This window comes from Athene cunicularia (assembly GCF_003259725.1).
Source record: "Athene cunicularia isolate RWA chromosome Z unlocalized genomic scaffold, athCun1 chrZ_part2, whole genome shotgun sequence".
Lineage (NCBI taxonomy): Eukaryota > Metazoa > Chordata > Aves > Strigiformes > Strigidae > Athene > Athene cunicularia.
In genome coordinates this window covers 18,548,196-18,562,310 of record NW_020799143.1, presented here as the reverse complement: position 1 = coordinate 18,562,310, position 14,115 = coordinate 18,548,196, and the positions used below count along the sequence as shown (strand labels likewise).

The window sequence follows — 14,115 nt, the reverse complement described above, 5'->3', positions numbered from 1 at the left end:
TAATAGCATAGAAGAAAGAAAACAGCATATGTGTTACCAATGAAAACAAAATATATTCTGTTTCTATAAGCAAGATCATTTGCCATGGTTTACAGTATTATTCCCACTGACAATACTAGTTACCTGTTTAGCACAGTAAAAGACTCAGAGTAGCTCTGTGGGTAAGTTTTTAAAAAAAAAAAAAAAAAACAGAGTTAAATTTTAACTGAAAGGCTCAAAATATGGGAGGGTTAGAGAAAGGTTGTACAGAAAGGAAATGTGACTAGAAATCTGATCATGCAAAATTATTGTATCAATCTCGATTACTTTTATGAAGTAAACACCATGTTTTCTTAAAGGTGGACTTAGTATAGAACATTGAAATGTATGACTTCGTGTCTTGTCTGCTAAGTTGATGTTATGTTATCAATAAGAAGGCAGGCAATTAAAAATAACTAAGCTAGGAAGCATCAAAAGCAGAGCTTCATGGCGCAGTGTTAAAAGACCTTTACTTAGGAGTACCAATGATTAAGAATAAATATTTAATTTTCAGTCACAGCAGTCTTATGCTGATTATGTGGCGCAAGCAACATCTATTTTTGTTATTGTTATTCACATTGTCTATTACATGCTCATCACTGCATATACAGGTACATTCTGAGAACATATTTATTGTTGAAAAATCAATACAGCATACAAGTCTAACAAAGTTCCTCAGAATAATCTCAGATGGTGGATTCTTTGCTGTGTCTCTCCCATTCATGATGTAAAGCAATCCCACAGAATGAAATACTAAGCCTGTTAATGTGAGAAAACCTTTATTACTGACGTAATATTTTCACTCCTAACAGCGTAAGGAACTGTTATTAAGTTCTGTGTATGTAGCAAAAAACCTCCCTCTACATTTCAGGGAACCAGATTGCATCAAAACCAGTTTACAACTCCAATTTATTCCAACACCACTTGTAAAATTCAGGCAGATCACAAAGCCATAAAGCATCTTTAAAATCAGTTTCTTCACTTGTGCTATAAAAAAAATATTTCTTTTTCTCAGGAACATCCAGTGTTTTTGTATTATGAAATGTTAACAAACAATGAGCTAAGACCATTATGCAAATCAGTGTCTCAGGATGTATCAATCCCAGCTTGTAGGAAAAAGTTTGCCTTAAAAGCATGGAAACACTAGAGACTTGGGCCCATGTTTAACTTCAGACTAGTGACAATCTTATAAGTTTCTGGGCTAAAAATGTATGCAGTTTAAAAATTAATCAATAAGATTTCAAATTAATGGTTTGAATTACTGTACTTTTTCCACGTCTGAAGCCCATATATTAGAAATCTTATCTGAGAAAGATGAAACAACTTACACTTCATTTAACTGCACTTTCTCCAATCTAAAATACAAGAGGTACTGTACCCTAGATGCAGACATGTCTTGGGATCCAGTCTAAACTTACTTGTCCTCTTCCTTATTAACAACATATTCCCAGTATGTTTGCTAGAAAAGACCTTCCCTTGTAGTTACTGCAATACACTTATCTCTTTATTTGGTTATCAGTGTTTAGCGTTTACGTGCAGAATATGAGCCATGCTGGTCTCCACTAATCTTATTGTTCTAATATCTTATTTCCAGCTGAGAGCAGATGCTTATGGGAACAGTACAAGAGTCAGGTCAAATATAAAGTGAACTTTCCCTTGGTTTATCCTCAGAGTTTCTGGCCATTGCTTTAAAGACTGCTTGAGCTGGAAATTGCATCTGGATCATTGTGTTTTATGGGGATACATAGTCTATTCTGGGTTTTTTTGTAAACCTTTTTCAATACGTGCCACAATTATATGAAGGTTGTTCTGTGATATCATGGACATTTTATATTGAGATATGAAGTTTTTCTACTGTACAAAATTGACCTCTATTATACAGAAAGCCCCCAATGGAATTACATTTATTTTTTTAGAAGAAAGTCAGTTGCTTAATTTTGTTGTTACTAATCTTCTGAGTCTTAAAATAATTAACAAGGCCCAAATTCTGGACAGGGAAATATAGAAAATAAAAAATAAAACTGTCTTGGTTTGAATAAGTAACATTAGCTCACATACGGTCTTCCTTCTATCCTGCGTTTCCACAAGACCTAACAGACTAAGGACCTATTCCACCCTGAACTCTACAGTGATCAATACAAGTATAAAATGATAAATCCACAGAGTAGGTTATACAGCACATATAATAAATGTCTCTCTGCCATAAAACAATCCTGATGAGTATTTGGAGAAAATTATTGCATAACTCTCTTACCTCTATTCCTCAAATATGTTTCTCTGCACAGGCGATATTTCTTCACCACTTTGCTTTTTAAAATTTATTTTTAGTCTTTGTGATAAAACTAGTATTAGCCAAAAGTAGTACTATAATAGGAGTTAAATTTTCTTCGTAACAACAGGCATAATATTGGGGTATTTTTACCTTTTTAATACTTTCCCAAAGACTTTAGAGGTAATCATCCAGCTTTTGAAAGGATCCTAGTTTTCTCATGTACAATCTGAAATCTTTGGGTAAGCATATCTGACCTGCAGAAGACAAGCTATATGCAGTGTTTAACTGACTCTCATACCCTTTGTACAAAACTGTTTTCAGTGAACTATAGTTCTGAGAAAAAGGAAAAGATGTTAGGAATGCACTGTCAGGCTTTTAAGAAAATAAGCAACTAAATACAAAATGTTTCTCAGTCTTCTAATAAACATCTTCCAATAAATATCCCTTAGTAACCTACTGACACAAATAATGCAATTTTACAGTGCCTTCTAATGCAAGAATACTTATGCAATGTTTTCTTCTGAAGCCTCCCATCCTGCAAAAACTGAAGCACATGGGTAACGTCTATGCACGTGGAGATTTACAACAAACAGAGGAGTTCTGCGCTTGCATGAGTGTGACTGGGTTTAGGACCACTCTTCTGTCCTTCAACACCCAGCATATCACAATGTGCTTGAGAGTCCTTATCTGTAGTTGGGAGGGCCCCTGGGCATTCCTGGCTGGGCCCCTGGGAAGCGTGGGTTTCCAGGTGGATAGCCCAGCATTCCATACCCCCTGGGCCCTGGTGGCCTTGTCACAGCTATGGATGGAGGAGGAAGGTTTCCTCCTCTGGTTTGCAGGGCATAGTGGCCATTCGGGGCAGGGCCTGGATGCTGGAATGCCTGAGAGGAGCTGGCTTCTTGTGGTTGGTCCGTCTTCTTCGCTTCATTGTCACCCTGTCCTTTCTTGTTGTCTGAAATGTTTTTGGAGAATAGAATTAAAAAATGAACCTGAAAACTAAAAATGCCCTGAGAGAGAAATACTGCATCTTCCTGACCACTCCAGAGTGTGGTGGAAAGTCCAGGACCTCCCCTGCCAACAGCCTGAAATCTGGGGTCATGCACCTTTATGATCTTTGCATTGTATTTTCCTTCCAGTCCTTTCAGCAAGGCCCCAGTGGGAAAAAGTGGAGACTTTTCCCGAGTAGCTAGATGCACTTAGATAGCATCGATAAATGACAATGAAGGTAGCAATTTCAAAGTTAAGTGGTCAGGTTTTGAGGCTGCAGACCTGCCTTGCATGTGGTTCTTCCAAAGACAGTCATCTCTAATCTGTGTTTCTCTGCTAGGTTTGAGCCTATACTGGCTGTATGCATGACGGTGAAAGTCCAAGGGGAAAGGAACCAGCCTACAAAATCCTTCAAGACAGACTGAAGACCTGCCTGACCAAGCTAGACTTTCTGATTAGGACTGATACTGTACTGCGTTCTTGTTATACTTCCACCTGGTAAACCTGGCACAGAGGACAAATGTTGTCCTAAGCAGTCCTGGCTAAAAAAAAATACAGTAGGAGGTTGCAAGATTTAGACCTGACTTGTTTGTTGTAGGTAAAAGGGATCACTGACAGTCAGACCAGGTTTTAAGTGGGGTTTTCTGTGGGGCTGGGATCTTGTGATTCTTCACAGCTCTATTACAGGTGGTTTTGGTGTTGCCTGATGTGGAATAATGTTACAGTATTTCTTAAATGAGCTGAATAAAGAAAAATGGACTGGAGATTGAGTTAATACTTGTGATTCAGTATTGTGAATATCTTTCAGGAGATTATGGGAAAGGAAGCAGTCAAGGCAGTGAGGAAGACTATGGTCTTGCATACATGAATTCCTCATCCTGAGGAGTTCAAAACAGTCCTTACCTTGGTTTGGAGTGGATTCGTCTTGCTTGCCTTTTTGCTTTGTCTGTGGAGGTTCTGTCTCAAATGGATTTTCCTCTTGTTCATTTGATTTTTGTGCCTTTTGTTTATTTCTTCTTTTGTTTTCTTCTGCTTGCTAATGATGGGGAGAAAGAAAGAGCATCTTTCAGTGACCTGAATGGCTTCTTTAAAATTTAGTAAAACCAAAAATCAATAATTCTCTATTCCTTACACTTTGTAGCTTCTTTTTAAGTTCCAGGTTAGCTTCCTTGTAGGATTTGGATGTAGCATTGAGATAATAAATACTCAAGCTAAATTTAAAGAGAAATAATTTCTTGTTAGGTAATGATTTAAATATAGACTCTTGAAACATTTCTATAGCAGCAACTGCAGTTGTGCTAATATAAAGCCTGCATCTTTTCCTCATTTATCGTGCCTAATCAGTAGTAGTATTTTGACAATGAACAATGTGCTTCCTCACAGTATGAAGAAGACACTGTTATTTCAGGGGGAAAAAAAAGCGGAAAGAAATTGTTCTATTAATACTCTACATTCAATCTTACAGTAGTTAAGGAAGATGTTCCATAAAAGTATGCCTCACTATGAAGTGTGTTCGAAAGAATAACTTATAGAAGTTAATTAACTTGTATGACATACCTTGGAAATGAGTAAATCATATTTATAACAGATTTTGAACTAATACAGTAGGTAGACTCAAGTGCTGCCAAGAAAACAGCCAAAAGCATGGGTTTTAATTTTTGTTTTTAATTATGACCTCCTTCTTCTGCTAAACAAAAACATAACGGCGTAATATAATTTTCATTTTTCAGTGTATTGTATTACTTCTGTGATAACTCTGTGAAATTAATGGTTTTCACTATCCTGATTTAATTACAGATATTCTGATATTGTCTTTTATTGATGTAAGCACTAAATAATTAATTTGCATGTGTGTTTTCTCTCTTTTGCCTGATTTTGCCTTGTATTTTCCTTCTTATTTTTCCCTTTTCTTTATTTATTTTTAGTACCTTTGCCTTGGACCATTCCAAGAAAGGAATAGCACTCAAAATAAAATCAGTAGGAGTTGACCATGTATTTCAGGGGACAGTCTGGATTCTTTGCTTTTCTAGCCAAGGGTTTAAATAGAATATGATACTAAGTGAACCTTGGCAAAATTCTACTTCAGAATTTCATTTTCTTCATGCAGAATCCTTCTGTAAATACTATTGTATTCTATAATCTTCTCCATGTTTATTGGCAGTTCTATAATGCAGGGTTAAATCACAGCTCATCTCTACAAAGAATTAACTTTTAGTTCAATAGTATGTTAAATTATCTGGCATATGTTCAAAATGTCTTTATAAAGCAGGACTCAGAACAGTCTCTGAGAAAGGCTACGCTGAGGTCAGTATTCTTTACCAGATACTGACTTACAAAAAATATCTACTGGCTATACTTCATAGTCTCCAACATCCCTTCACGGTGGTCATGTTTCTATTGAACTTGCTAAGGATTTGTGATGTGCTGTTCTGCCTACTGGACAAGCTGATCAAAGTAATAGCACTTCAGATCCCCTGTAGGCTTTTGCATTTTAATAGCTTTGTCATTATTGTGGCAACAACACTTTTGAAAAGTAATAACCAAAAAGAAATCTATTGAATAAAAACAGATATTACCCTTTGTGCAAAGGCACATTAATTATGATCAAATAAAAAGCTCATGAATTCTTCAAATCCCTCATCACAGGGCAATCAACACTGTATTTAATTATACAGACAATGAAGAGTCAGAGTGAAGGAAACTTAACAGACCTTAGATTAAGCAAGCTTTGAGTTAATATTCTATACGTACACCATCAGCAATATAAAAGGTAGGATGAGTCCAGGGTTAGAGGCATAACCAAATACCTTTCCAAACCAAGAAGGGAAGTCATGCTCCAGAGTTTCTGATATGACTTCAAACATTCTAGTTTTCCCACTATTAAACAGAAAAGTTGACAATATATCATATACAAATATTATGGCAATGTCAATCTAGTAGTATGGATATATAGGTTAATCACATCATATAAAACTGGGAAAAGGACAATAAGCTATATGTAAATATTATTTAAAACTTGACACCCTGAAAGGAATATTATTTAAAATAGTATTTATTTTTTTTAAGGGGTAAAATAGACACCAATATTTTCATTGTATGGTAATAGATTTTGCATGCAGTTACTGCAAGATTACTACTCGAAGAAACAGTGCACCAAGTTGTGAAGTCCATACCACCCACCAAAGAGTGAAGTGCAATTTATGTTCTATGAAGTTCTGGTGAAAAATTCAAATCCCATGTTTGTATGATTGATAAGCAAAAAATGGTCTGCTTGCAACTGATTACTGTTCAGTACTGTTCAGCCTAATTGTCTTCTCTCTTTGCTGTGTACCAATGCTATAGAAATCAGTGGCTAGGTTTTAAGAGATTTTTGTTATTGTTACAGCAGACTAATAATCTTTACACACAATTGTTCCATGACCATCTTATCTAGACAGTATTTTCTTCCTAGACCATTAAGTTTTTCTTGAGGTAGCTTTTTAATAAATAATCTAAAAGTCCCTTTCTTTTTATTCTACTTTTGATTCTGCCTCACAATATAGAGTTTGATTTTTATTTTTTTTTTTTACCTCAACAGGACCAGCAAAATGGGTCCTTATCTGTACTGATACTAACTGGTGGTTTTTTAGTTGGTTAAAGGAATTGTCATCAAATTGCCACCTGATATTCCAGTCATTAAGGTCTCCTGTCATCTCTTTTCAGCTTTTGTAAAACATTTCTGACAATGAGATCTTTTTGTTAATTCATTGTTCTCAACATTATCCTCTTCCCAGTAATGTAAAAAGGTTGCAGGTAGAATTCTTCTTCAGATCATGTCTTTCTCTCCACTTGCCCAGCCTACCCATGGTAAATGAGAAATTCCACTCTGGGCTCTCCTGATCTTTTCTCAGAACACGGAGAGCTTCTGTTGCAACTTTGCCAATTCTGTCCTGGCTTCCCTAATCCTGTCAGGTCTCAGTTAAATCATATATGTTGCCTTTAAGGATGGATTAAAAAAAATCAAACCAAAACAGAAAAAATACCAAAAGAATCAGAAGGTTCATGATAGATGAGACACTGAGTTACCAATAGGAAAATATTTTCTTTTTTTAATATAGAGCCATATACTACCAGTACTTATCCACTGGCCGCTCAACAGCAGCATTACCTATACCCAGGTTGAATGAACCTTCATTGGTTTCAAGTCCTCCCCCATCAAAATTTACATTGCAGATTTCACATTTTTTATGAACAACAAAGTATCTGCATTTGACAGAGAAAAAGTTGCAGGCACTATTATCTTTCTCACTTTGTACAATAATCTTATCATTTCAGTAATATCCAATTCAATAACTGCAGCTACTCAGATCTGACTCCAGATGTCTCCTTCTGTACTTTCTTTGCTATGACTCAAATAAAAAAATCTTACTTTCCATCACTCACTTTGTTATCATGGCTTCCATAAATTCAAGGAATTTTCTGTCTCATCAGAATTTTTGGCATGTCATTCAGTTCTCCCTCTTAGGTGACTGAATATTGCAGGTGGTGACAAAAAATCTCCCAGGTACTAGCCTTTGGCCAAAATTAATGTGGCAAGATTTCTGCTCCTGTAGATTTCTGGCTTAATTACATTCAGCAGAAATGAAACTTTTTTACATTACAACTAAGTAAAAGAAAATGTATTCTGTTCTACACTTCATGTAAATAGTTTTAAAGAATTACAGAGTTCTGTAGGATTCTAGCTTCAGGAAATATCCATAATGTGAAATATGACAAAATTAAATACTCAGCCTATCAGGTACCAACACTTATTATAGAAGTACTTTTTTATTACTGCATCATTCACTGTGACATGATGAAGTGGTTCCTTAAATCATTAACAAGAGATGGATGAAAAATGCAAAAAAAAACCTGAAAGGACCACAGTCAAAAGATGGGGGGATGGAGACAATGGTGTACACCGCAGGCAGTGTGGAGAGAAAGAGGATGAAAAGCAGCATGGCCATGTAGAAGTTATTGGATCTGGAAGCCTTGAAGACCCTCTCTTGGGGAACGTTGCAGCACATGACTGCCCAGCACTGTAAGTACATCGAAGTGTGGAGACGGAACACATTGATTGCTGGGAGACATGGAGCATAAAAAGATCCCATCCTAGAAATGAAGAAAAAAAAACAAAAACAAAAAAACAAACCACAAATACTTTGTTGAAGGACTTCTGTCTTCCTACATATGCCACCCATTCCCTATATCAATGTGTTTTGCAGCTATACACACTCTGTACTCAGAAATCAAGTTGATGAAACCATCTTTATAGGTTTTTCACCACTCTTGTCTCTTCAGTCTTGAACAAGAGGTGTATGGAGAGAATTTTCCATATGAACATTTTATGTTTCAAAGTTACAAAGCCTTCTTTCTCTGTAAATTAAAAGATCACCAGATGAAATGTTATCCACTCTTACTTTGTCCCTTTAGTTCAGATAGCATCTCACTTGTGTTGTATAAAAAAGGATAGCCCTAAAACTAGGTATTACCAGAATAATCTAGTTTATTCTTTATTATTTTTATTAATACACTATCAACATTTTAGGAAGGATACTTTTGGTTAGTTGACGTTTATTTTGCTTCTATTACGATGACAATTTAGTGCTTCATTCCAACAAACTATTGATTCTGCTAAATAGATTTTTTCTTTATTATGTACGGCTGCATGGTTATGACACTGAAACAGTTAGGACCATTTTATTTTTAACATGCTTTGTCACTTGTGTCATGCTGACTGAAGAGCAATTTCTTTCATTTGCATTGCCAAATCATAAAGAATGTAAGAGATTAAGAATCTGCTTTGCCTCTGAGTGCCTCAATTTTTCTATTTAAAAAGTAAGAAATAGATCTACATCATTGGAAAGACTTTCTGAGTACAGAAATATGATAGACTCTATCATATATTCATATCTCTTCTTCCTTTTTTCATATTTCTTCCATGAAAGGATAAAGGGTTTGATAGTTTACAGTTGAAGGGAGAGAGCATCTCATGGCCCTGTTCCTTACCCTTATGAAAATGAGTTGCAAAATACTCAGTTTCAACAAGCTCAGAATATGGACGATTTATGGTCATTATTATAATATTTCAGTATAATATTTATTACACAGTAGACAAGTTCATACCAAAGCTTATTAATATGGAGAAGACTTGTAAATTATTTGCATCCTGCTTGCTTTGTAAAAACACAGGGAAAGAGAAGAGACTTTTTCCTAAGTGCATGGTCTCTCTCTCATACACAAAAATAAATGCACATATACATGGCTCTTGTATCCTTTTTAGCTCTGTGATAGTGCCAGCTCACCAGCTGCACCTGAACCTCTTTTGATTCTGTTTCAGATGAGCACAAGCATGTGCAACAGTATTTGTAAAGCTCAAATAAAATAGAAACTAATTTACCCCGTGTATGTATTAATGATAAACATCGGGTTTGCAATGTACGTTTATTATTATTCAGTCAATATTTTTTTACTCATCTGGTGTATTTAGTTCAGTTTAAATCATCAGACATTATTTTGAAGAACACTACAGCTCTAGTACTTACTTGGCCCTGCAAATCAGCATGTAAATGTGGTCTCAATCCTGCAATAAGCAGTAAACCAAATGATGCTGTATATCAAAAACATCACAAAAGCACAAGCCACAGTTTCTGTGCCAGAACATGTATATTGGGGCATGACAGCTTAGAAGTGCACAGAATCTGTATATGTAATAGAGTATAAAAATGACAGGTATGTATAAAAGTTTTGTTAGAGAATAATCAGGAATCAGCTCTATCACCCAGTCCTCAATGTCTCTCAGGTAGAGATTGATTTCCAACCTATTTTCCAAAATGTTAATTACAGCAATAAAACTATTAGTGCCATCAGTTGTGCATAAAATTTCAAGCAGAGTTTATGCTGCAGCCTCATCATTTTGATGAACAGCAGCCTGACAAATGTTTCATGTCAGAAATTAGAATGTCAGTCCTAAGGCAAATAGCAAGATGCCAATTACAAAGCTAAGCTGCTTTTCTAAGGTGCAGGACACACTGTAGGTGACTCACATTCTGGGGTTGGAATCCCTCCAGACACACACTCATGGCATGCCATCACTACAAAGCCATAGGTTGTGCTGTGCTCCTCCCCAGCAATATACCCTCCTTCTGATGAAGCTGCTGAAGTGCTGCTGCCAGGGCCCTCAGTACATCCCCACAACAGGACTTGGTTGCAAGAGCTGCAAGATATTTTCAGCTTCTTTCTTTGCCATATTTCTGCAGCATTTATTTGACATGCACACAACACATAACCTTTGGACTTTACAGAAGTGAAGGCTTTCACCAACCAAAAAGTCTGATCAGCAAAGTAGCAAGAATTAACTCTGAGAAGTAAACAGAGCTTGTGGAGGACAGTTCCTTAGAAGACTAAGCATCTTTCATGAGGACTCTACATGCTAGTATTCTTCAACACTCATGTAAGTCCAAAAATGGGAGGACTAATACTGCAGCAGTAACACATTCACATGCCTGCACAAATAAGCGTACATATATTTGTTTTAATACTTTTTTTTTTTTCATAGGATAAATGGGAAAAGAGTGGTAAGGTATTCTGAAAGGCTGAAATTCAAAGCAAAACAGTACAGGCCAGGTGCTTCCTCTCGCAAGCAGTAAGTCAACAAAAAGATAAGATGCATCTATGCAACTTTTTACTGGTTGGTCTTACCAGCTCTTTGCAAAACTCTGATACATCTGATCCCATAATCTTAGTCCAGAACTAGTTTTGAAGTGGTCCCACTGATTGCAGTGTACCAGAGTTTGATATATATTTTATTACACTTCCATCAAACTAGAGCAATGGGACAGGGTCAGCATTTCAGAAGAGTCTTTCACAGATACAGTTAAATCCTGCAGTTCTGCAGATGCAACATGCTCTGCCACACCTACCAGATCATGCCTTGGTTAAAGATCAGTCCCAGCACATTTCCACTTATATCAAACTCAGAATATGATGGCTGAAAGAAATAATACAGATGCTTTCATTAGTCTTTCACAAAGGGTGTTAAGATGATTTACCGTAGACTAAAACTGTCACTTCCAACAGTAGCAGCATACTGGTGTACTGTAAGGCTGCAGCTTATCAGTGAATCATGAAACAAATTAATACAACTCAAGGCCATCAGACTTTAATACAGCTTGCAGTATTTTACTGAAAAACTTTTTGAGACTATTTCAGAGGAAGGTGTTAATGGATAATTAAAGATTGTTCTGGGTACTGGGTAAGTTTTAAAACAATTCATAAGTTTTCCATTGGAGTGTTAGTGATGGTCATCTAATGTGTCCTCCAATAGAGTACTAGCAATGAGGCTGCTGTGATTTAATTCTTGATGAACTATAACACTTTCATATTTTGACAGTTTCACTATTGAACAACTCTTGTTAAGCATTGATAAATGTTGCAGATCATTTTCTACCATGCTTAATACGAACACCTTATTTCTAATTTGAGTGAGTTTGATTCTGATTTTTACTGCACGATTCAGCTATGGGGTCTCATTATCACTTTGTCTGCTGAAGAAAGCACTGTATCATAAATTTTTATTTCCAGAATAGACACATAACATAAATATGATAGACAAATAATTATTTAGTCTTATATGTCTGAACTATTCATCTGACGATTTCATTCTCTTTTTCCAAATTTTTAATCATTTCCACATCTCTTCTTTTACCTAACTATTAGCCTCTAATTCATTAACATTTTCATTGACAAACATTGAACACTAAATCTGAGTCACCATTGAAATACACACATACATATTAGTTTGTATTGTGTACGTACCAAAACAAAACTTTCTGGTAAGAAATTGTGGCTGTAAACTTTTGGTTTACACCTAAATGTCTGATTCAAGCATGATATTCATAGAGTTTTGCCTTGTCACAAGACTTCATTTAATCAGTTTTCTCATAAAAGAGATTTTTCTACACCATAGTTGGTTACTTGCATGATCCACCATGGTGGGTGGGCAAAAAGATCGTGTGTATCTTCCAGGTATTCATTACAAGGATGACTGATAGAGGGAGGAAGGGGCATGAGATACAAAAATAACTATTCCGTTATGACTGAACCAAGACAATGCTAAATTAATTCACAATTTTGAAATGTACTGTTATATCGTTGGAATATTTTCAGCCCCTACACTCTTTTGGTGTATTTTTATGGATATATATGTACAGTTATATATGTATAACTTTACATCAAACTGCTGTATTTATGTTGCATGTATTTATGAATCTGCTTCCATATGAGGAAAGATTAAATAGATTACTAGTATTCAACTTAGAAACCAGTTGACTAAGAAGATCTGTATGGAGAGATAAAATATCATAAATGACTTGGAGACATTAATAGGATCATACAGAATCAGTAGTGTGACTGTTCTTCATAACATAGGAGCCAGCATTAATAAATAAAATAATTTGAAATTTAATTGTTAAACAAACAAAAGGAAGTGTTTTTCCACACAGCATGCAAGTTAATTTCTGGAATTCTTTGCCAAAGGACTGGGTGTCAAAAATATTTAGGGTACAAAAAAAGTCTAAATATTAGTGGATGGCAGGTACATCATAGCCACTAACCACAGAGACAGAGGTACTACTTTCTAGGGAACATTTTAGGCTCAGATATTTCCAGAAATTCAATTATTTCCAGTTTGAACTTCCACTTCTGGATGTTGTTTCAGGCAGCTTACTGGACCTAAGGACCATAATGGACCAGGCAGTTATAGCCATTCTTATATACCGTCAAAGAAAAATGTCAATAATAAATTGGTTTCAGTATTCCCTACCATAAATTGTGTTGTTGACACTTTGAGAACAATAATATATCATGACAATAAGTGTATCCTCATTGCTGGATAAATATGCCAAGCTTCCATTAACAGTGTTGAAATCCTTGTGCGTGGGCTGAGATTTACTGTCATTCCTTATCACCTGTCTATGTTCCTTTATTTGTATGTAAAGGAATGTATCAAGAAGGATTGTTTCTGTGAAACTCTTACATCCAGACCCTTATTTAAAACTCTTTCCTTTACAAGTTCTGTTCTATTGATTGCATTACTGTATTATATTCCATTAACACTCCTAATGGTAACAAAGAGCAAAAATTGTCTGAAGTGTTAATGGATGGACGAATGTGTCTTCACCTAACAACTGTCACTCCCAATTCAAGCTAAGCTGTCCTACAGTTTACTGTGTGGTTCCCAACACCAGGAGACTGCAGGCATCTCACAAAAAATACATCTAGTAGCCCCATCCAGCTGTTCTGAATACCCAAGGTCACCTCAAATAACACTAGGCACCTGTGGTTTGTCAGGTCACACAACAAAATGTCCCTGCATAAAAAGCAGCTTATTCAGCGTATATAGCAAGACAGAAGATGAAGCTCAAATGGAAGCTGAATAATCCTAGGTAAAGTCTGTCCTACAGTCTTCAGAATGGTTTTCAGGCTCACATTCATTCAGGCTCTTTCACTGATCATGGATATCCTGAGATGGGAAAGATTCAAGCTACCACTTCAGCATCTTTGGAAAATACTATGTCTGAGTTATTATTTCCTGTCAGATTTAGCACTGGCTATGATGATTCATGTGTTCCCCACATCCAGCTTTAGCTATTGAGAGGCTGTGGAACATCTGAAAATGTGAGGAAGCTCCAGATGCAATTTAAGTATATTAAAATCTACGATTCCCTAAGCTGTGCTGTCTCTCTGCCCATGCAGTATTCAAATTCTTGCGCTTTTTTTTAATATATATATATATATCTGTCTCTTATACACATATCATT

The 14,115-nt window shown here is 35.9% G+C and overlaps 1 protein-coding gene across 4 annotated transcripts in view; it reads right to left on the bottom strand.

Annotated features, from left to right (window-relative positions):
• Nucleotides 1–442: 442 nt before the first annotated feature.
• The window catches only part of TMC1 (transmembrane channel like 1), a 68,285-nt gene continuing 54,612 nt past the window's right edge, over nucleotides 443–14,115 (bottom strand). For 3 of the 4 annotated variants that reach the window (XM_026866267.1, XM_026866269.1, XM_026866270.1), the window contains 6 exons: nucleotides 11,218–11,285; nucleotides 8,168–8,407; nucleotides 6,029–6,154; nucleotides 4,410–4,488; nucleotides 4,181–4,313; nucleotides 443–3,242 (listed from right to left, as the gene is read on the bottom strand). In XM_026866267.1, coding sequence (XP_026722068.1) covers nucleotides 2,974–3,242; nucleotides 4,181–4,313; nucleotides 4,410–4,488; nucleotides 6,029–6,154; nucleotides 8,168–8,407; nucleotides 11,218–11,285 — 915 coding nt within the window. In that variant the 3' untranslated portion in view covers nucleotides 443–2,973. The remainder of the gene's footprint in view (nucleotides 3,243–4,180; nucleotides 4,314–4,409; nucleotides 4,489–6,028; nucleotides 6,155–8,167; nucleotides 8,408–11,217; nucleotides 11,286–14,115) is intronic. The other variant, XM_026866271.1, reaches the window with a different exon arrangement.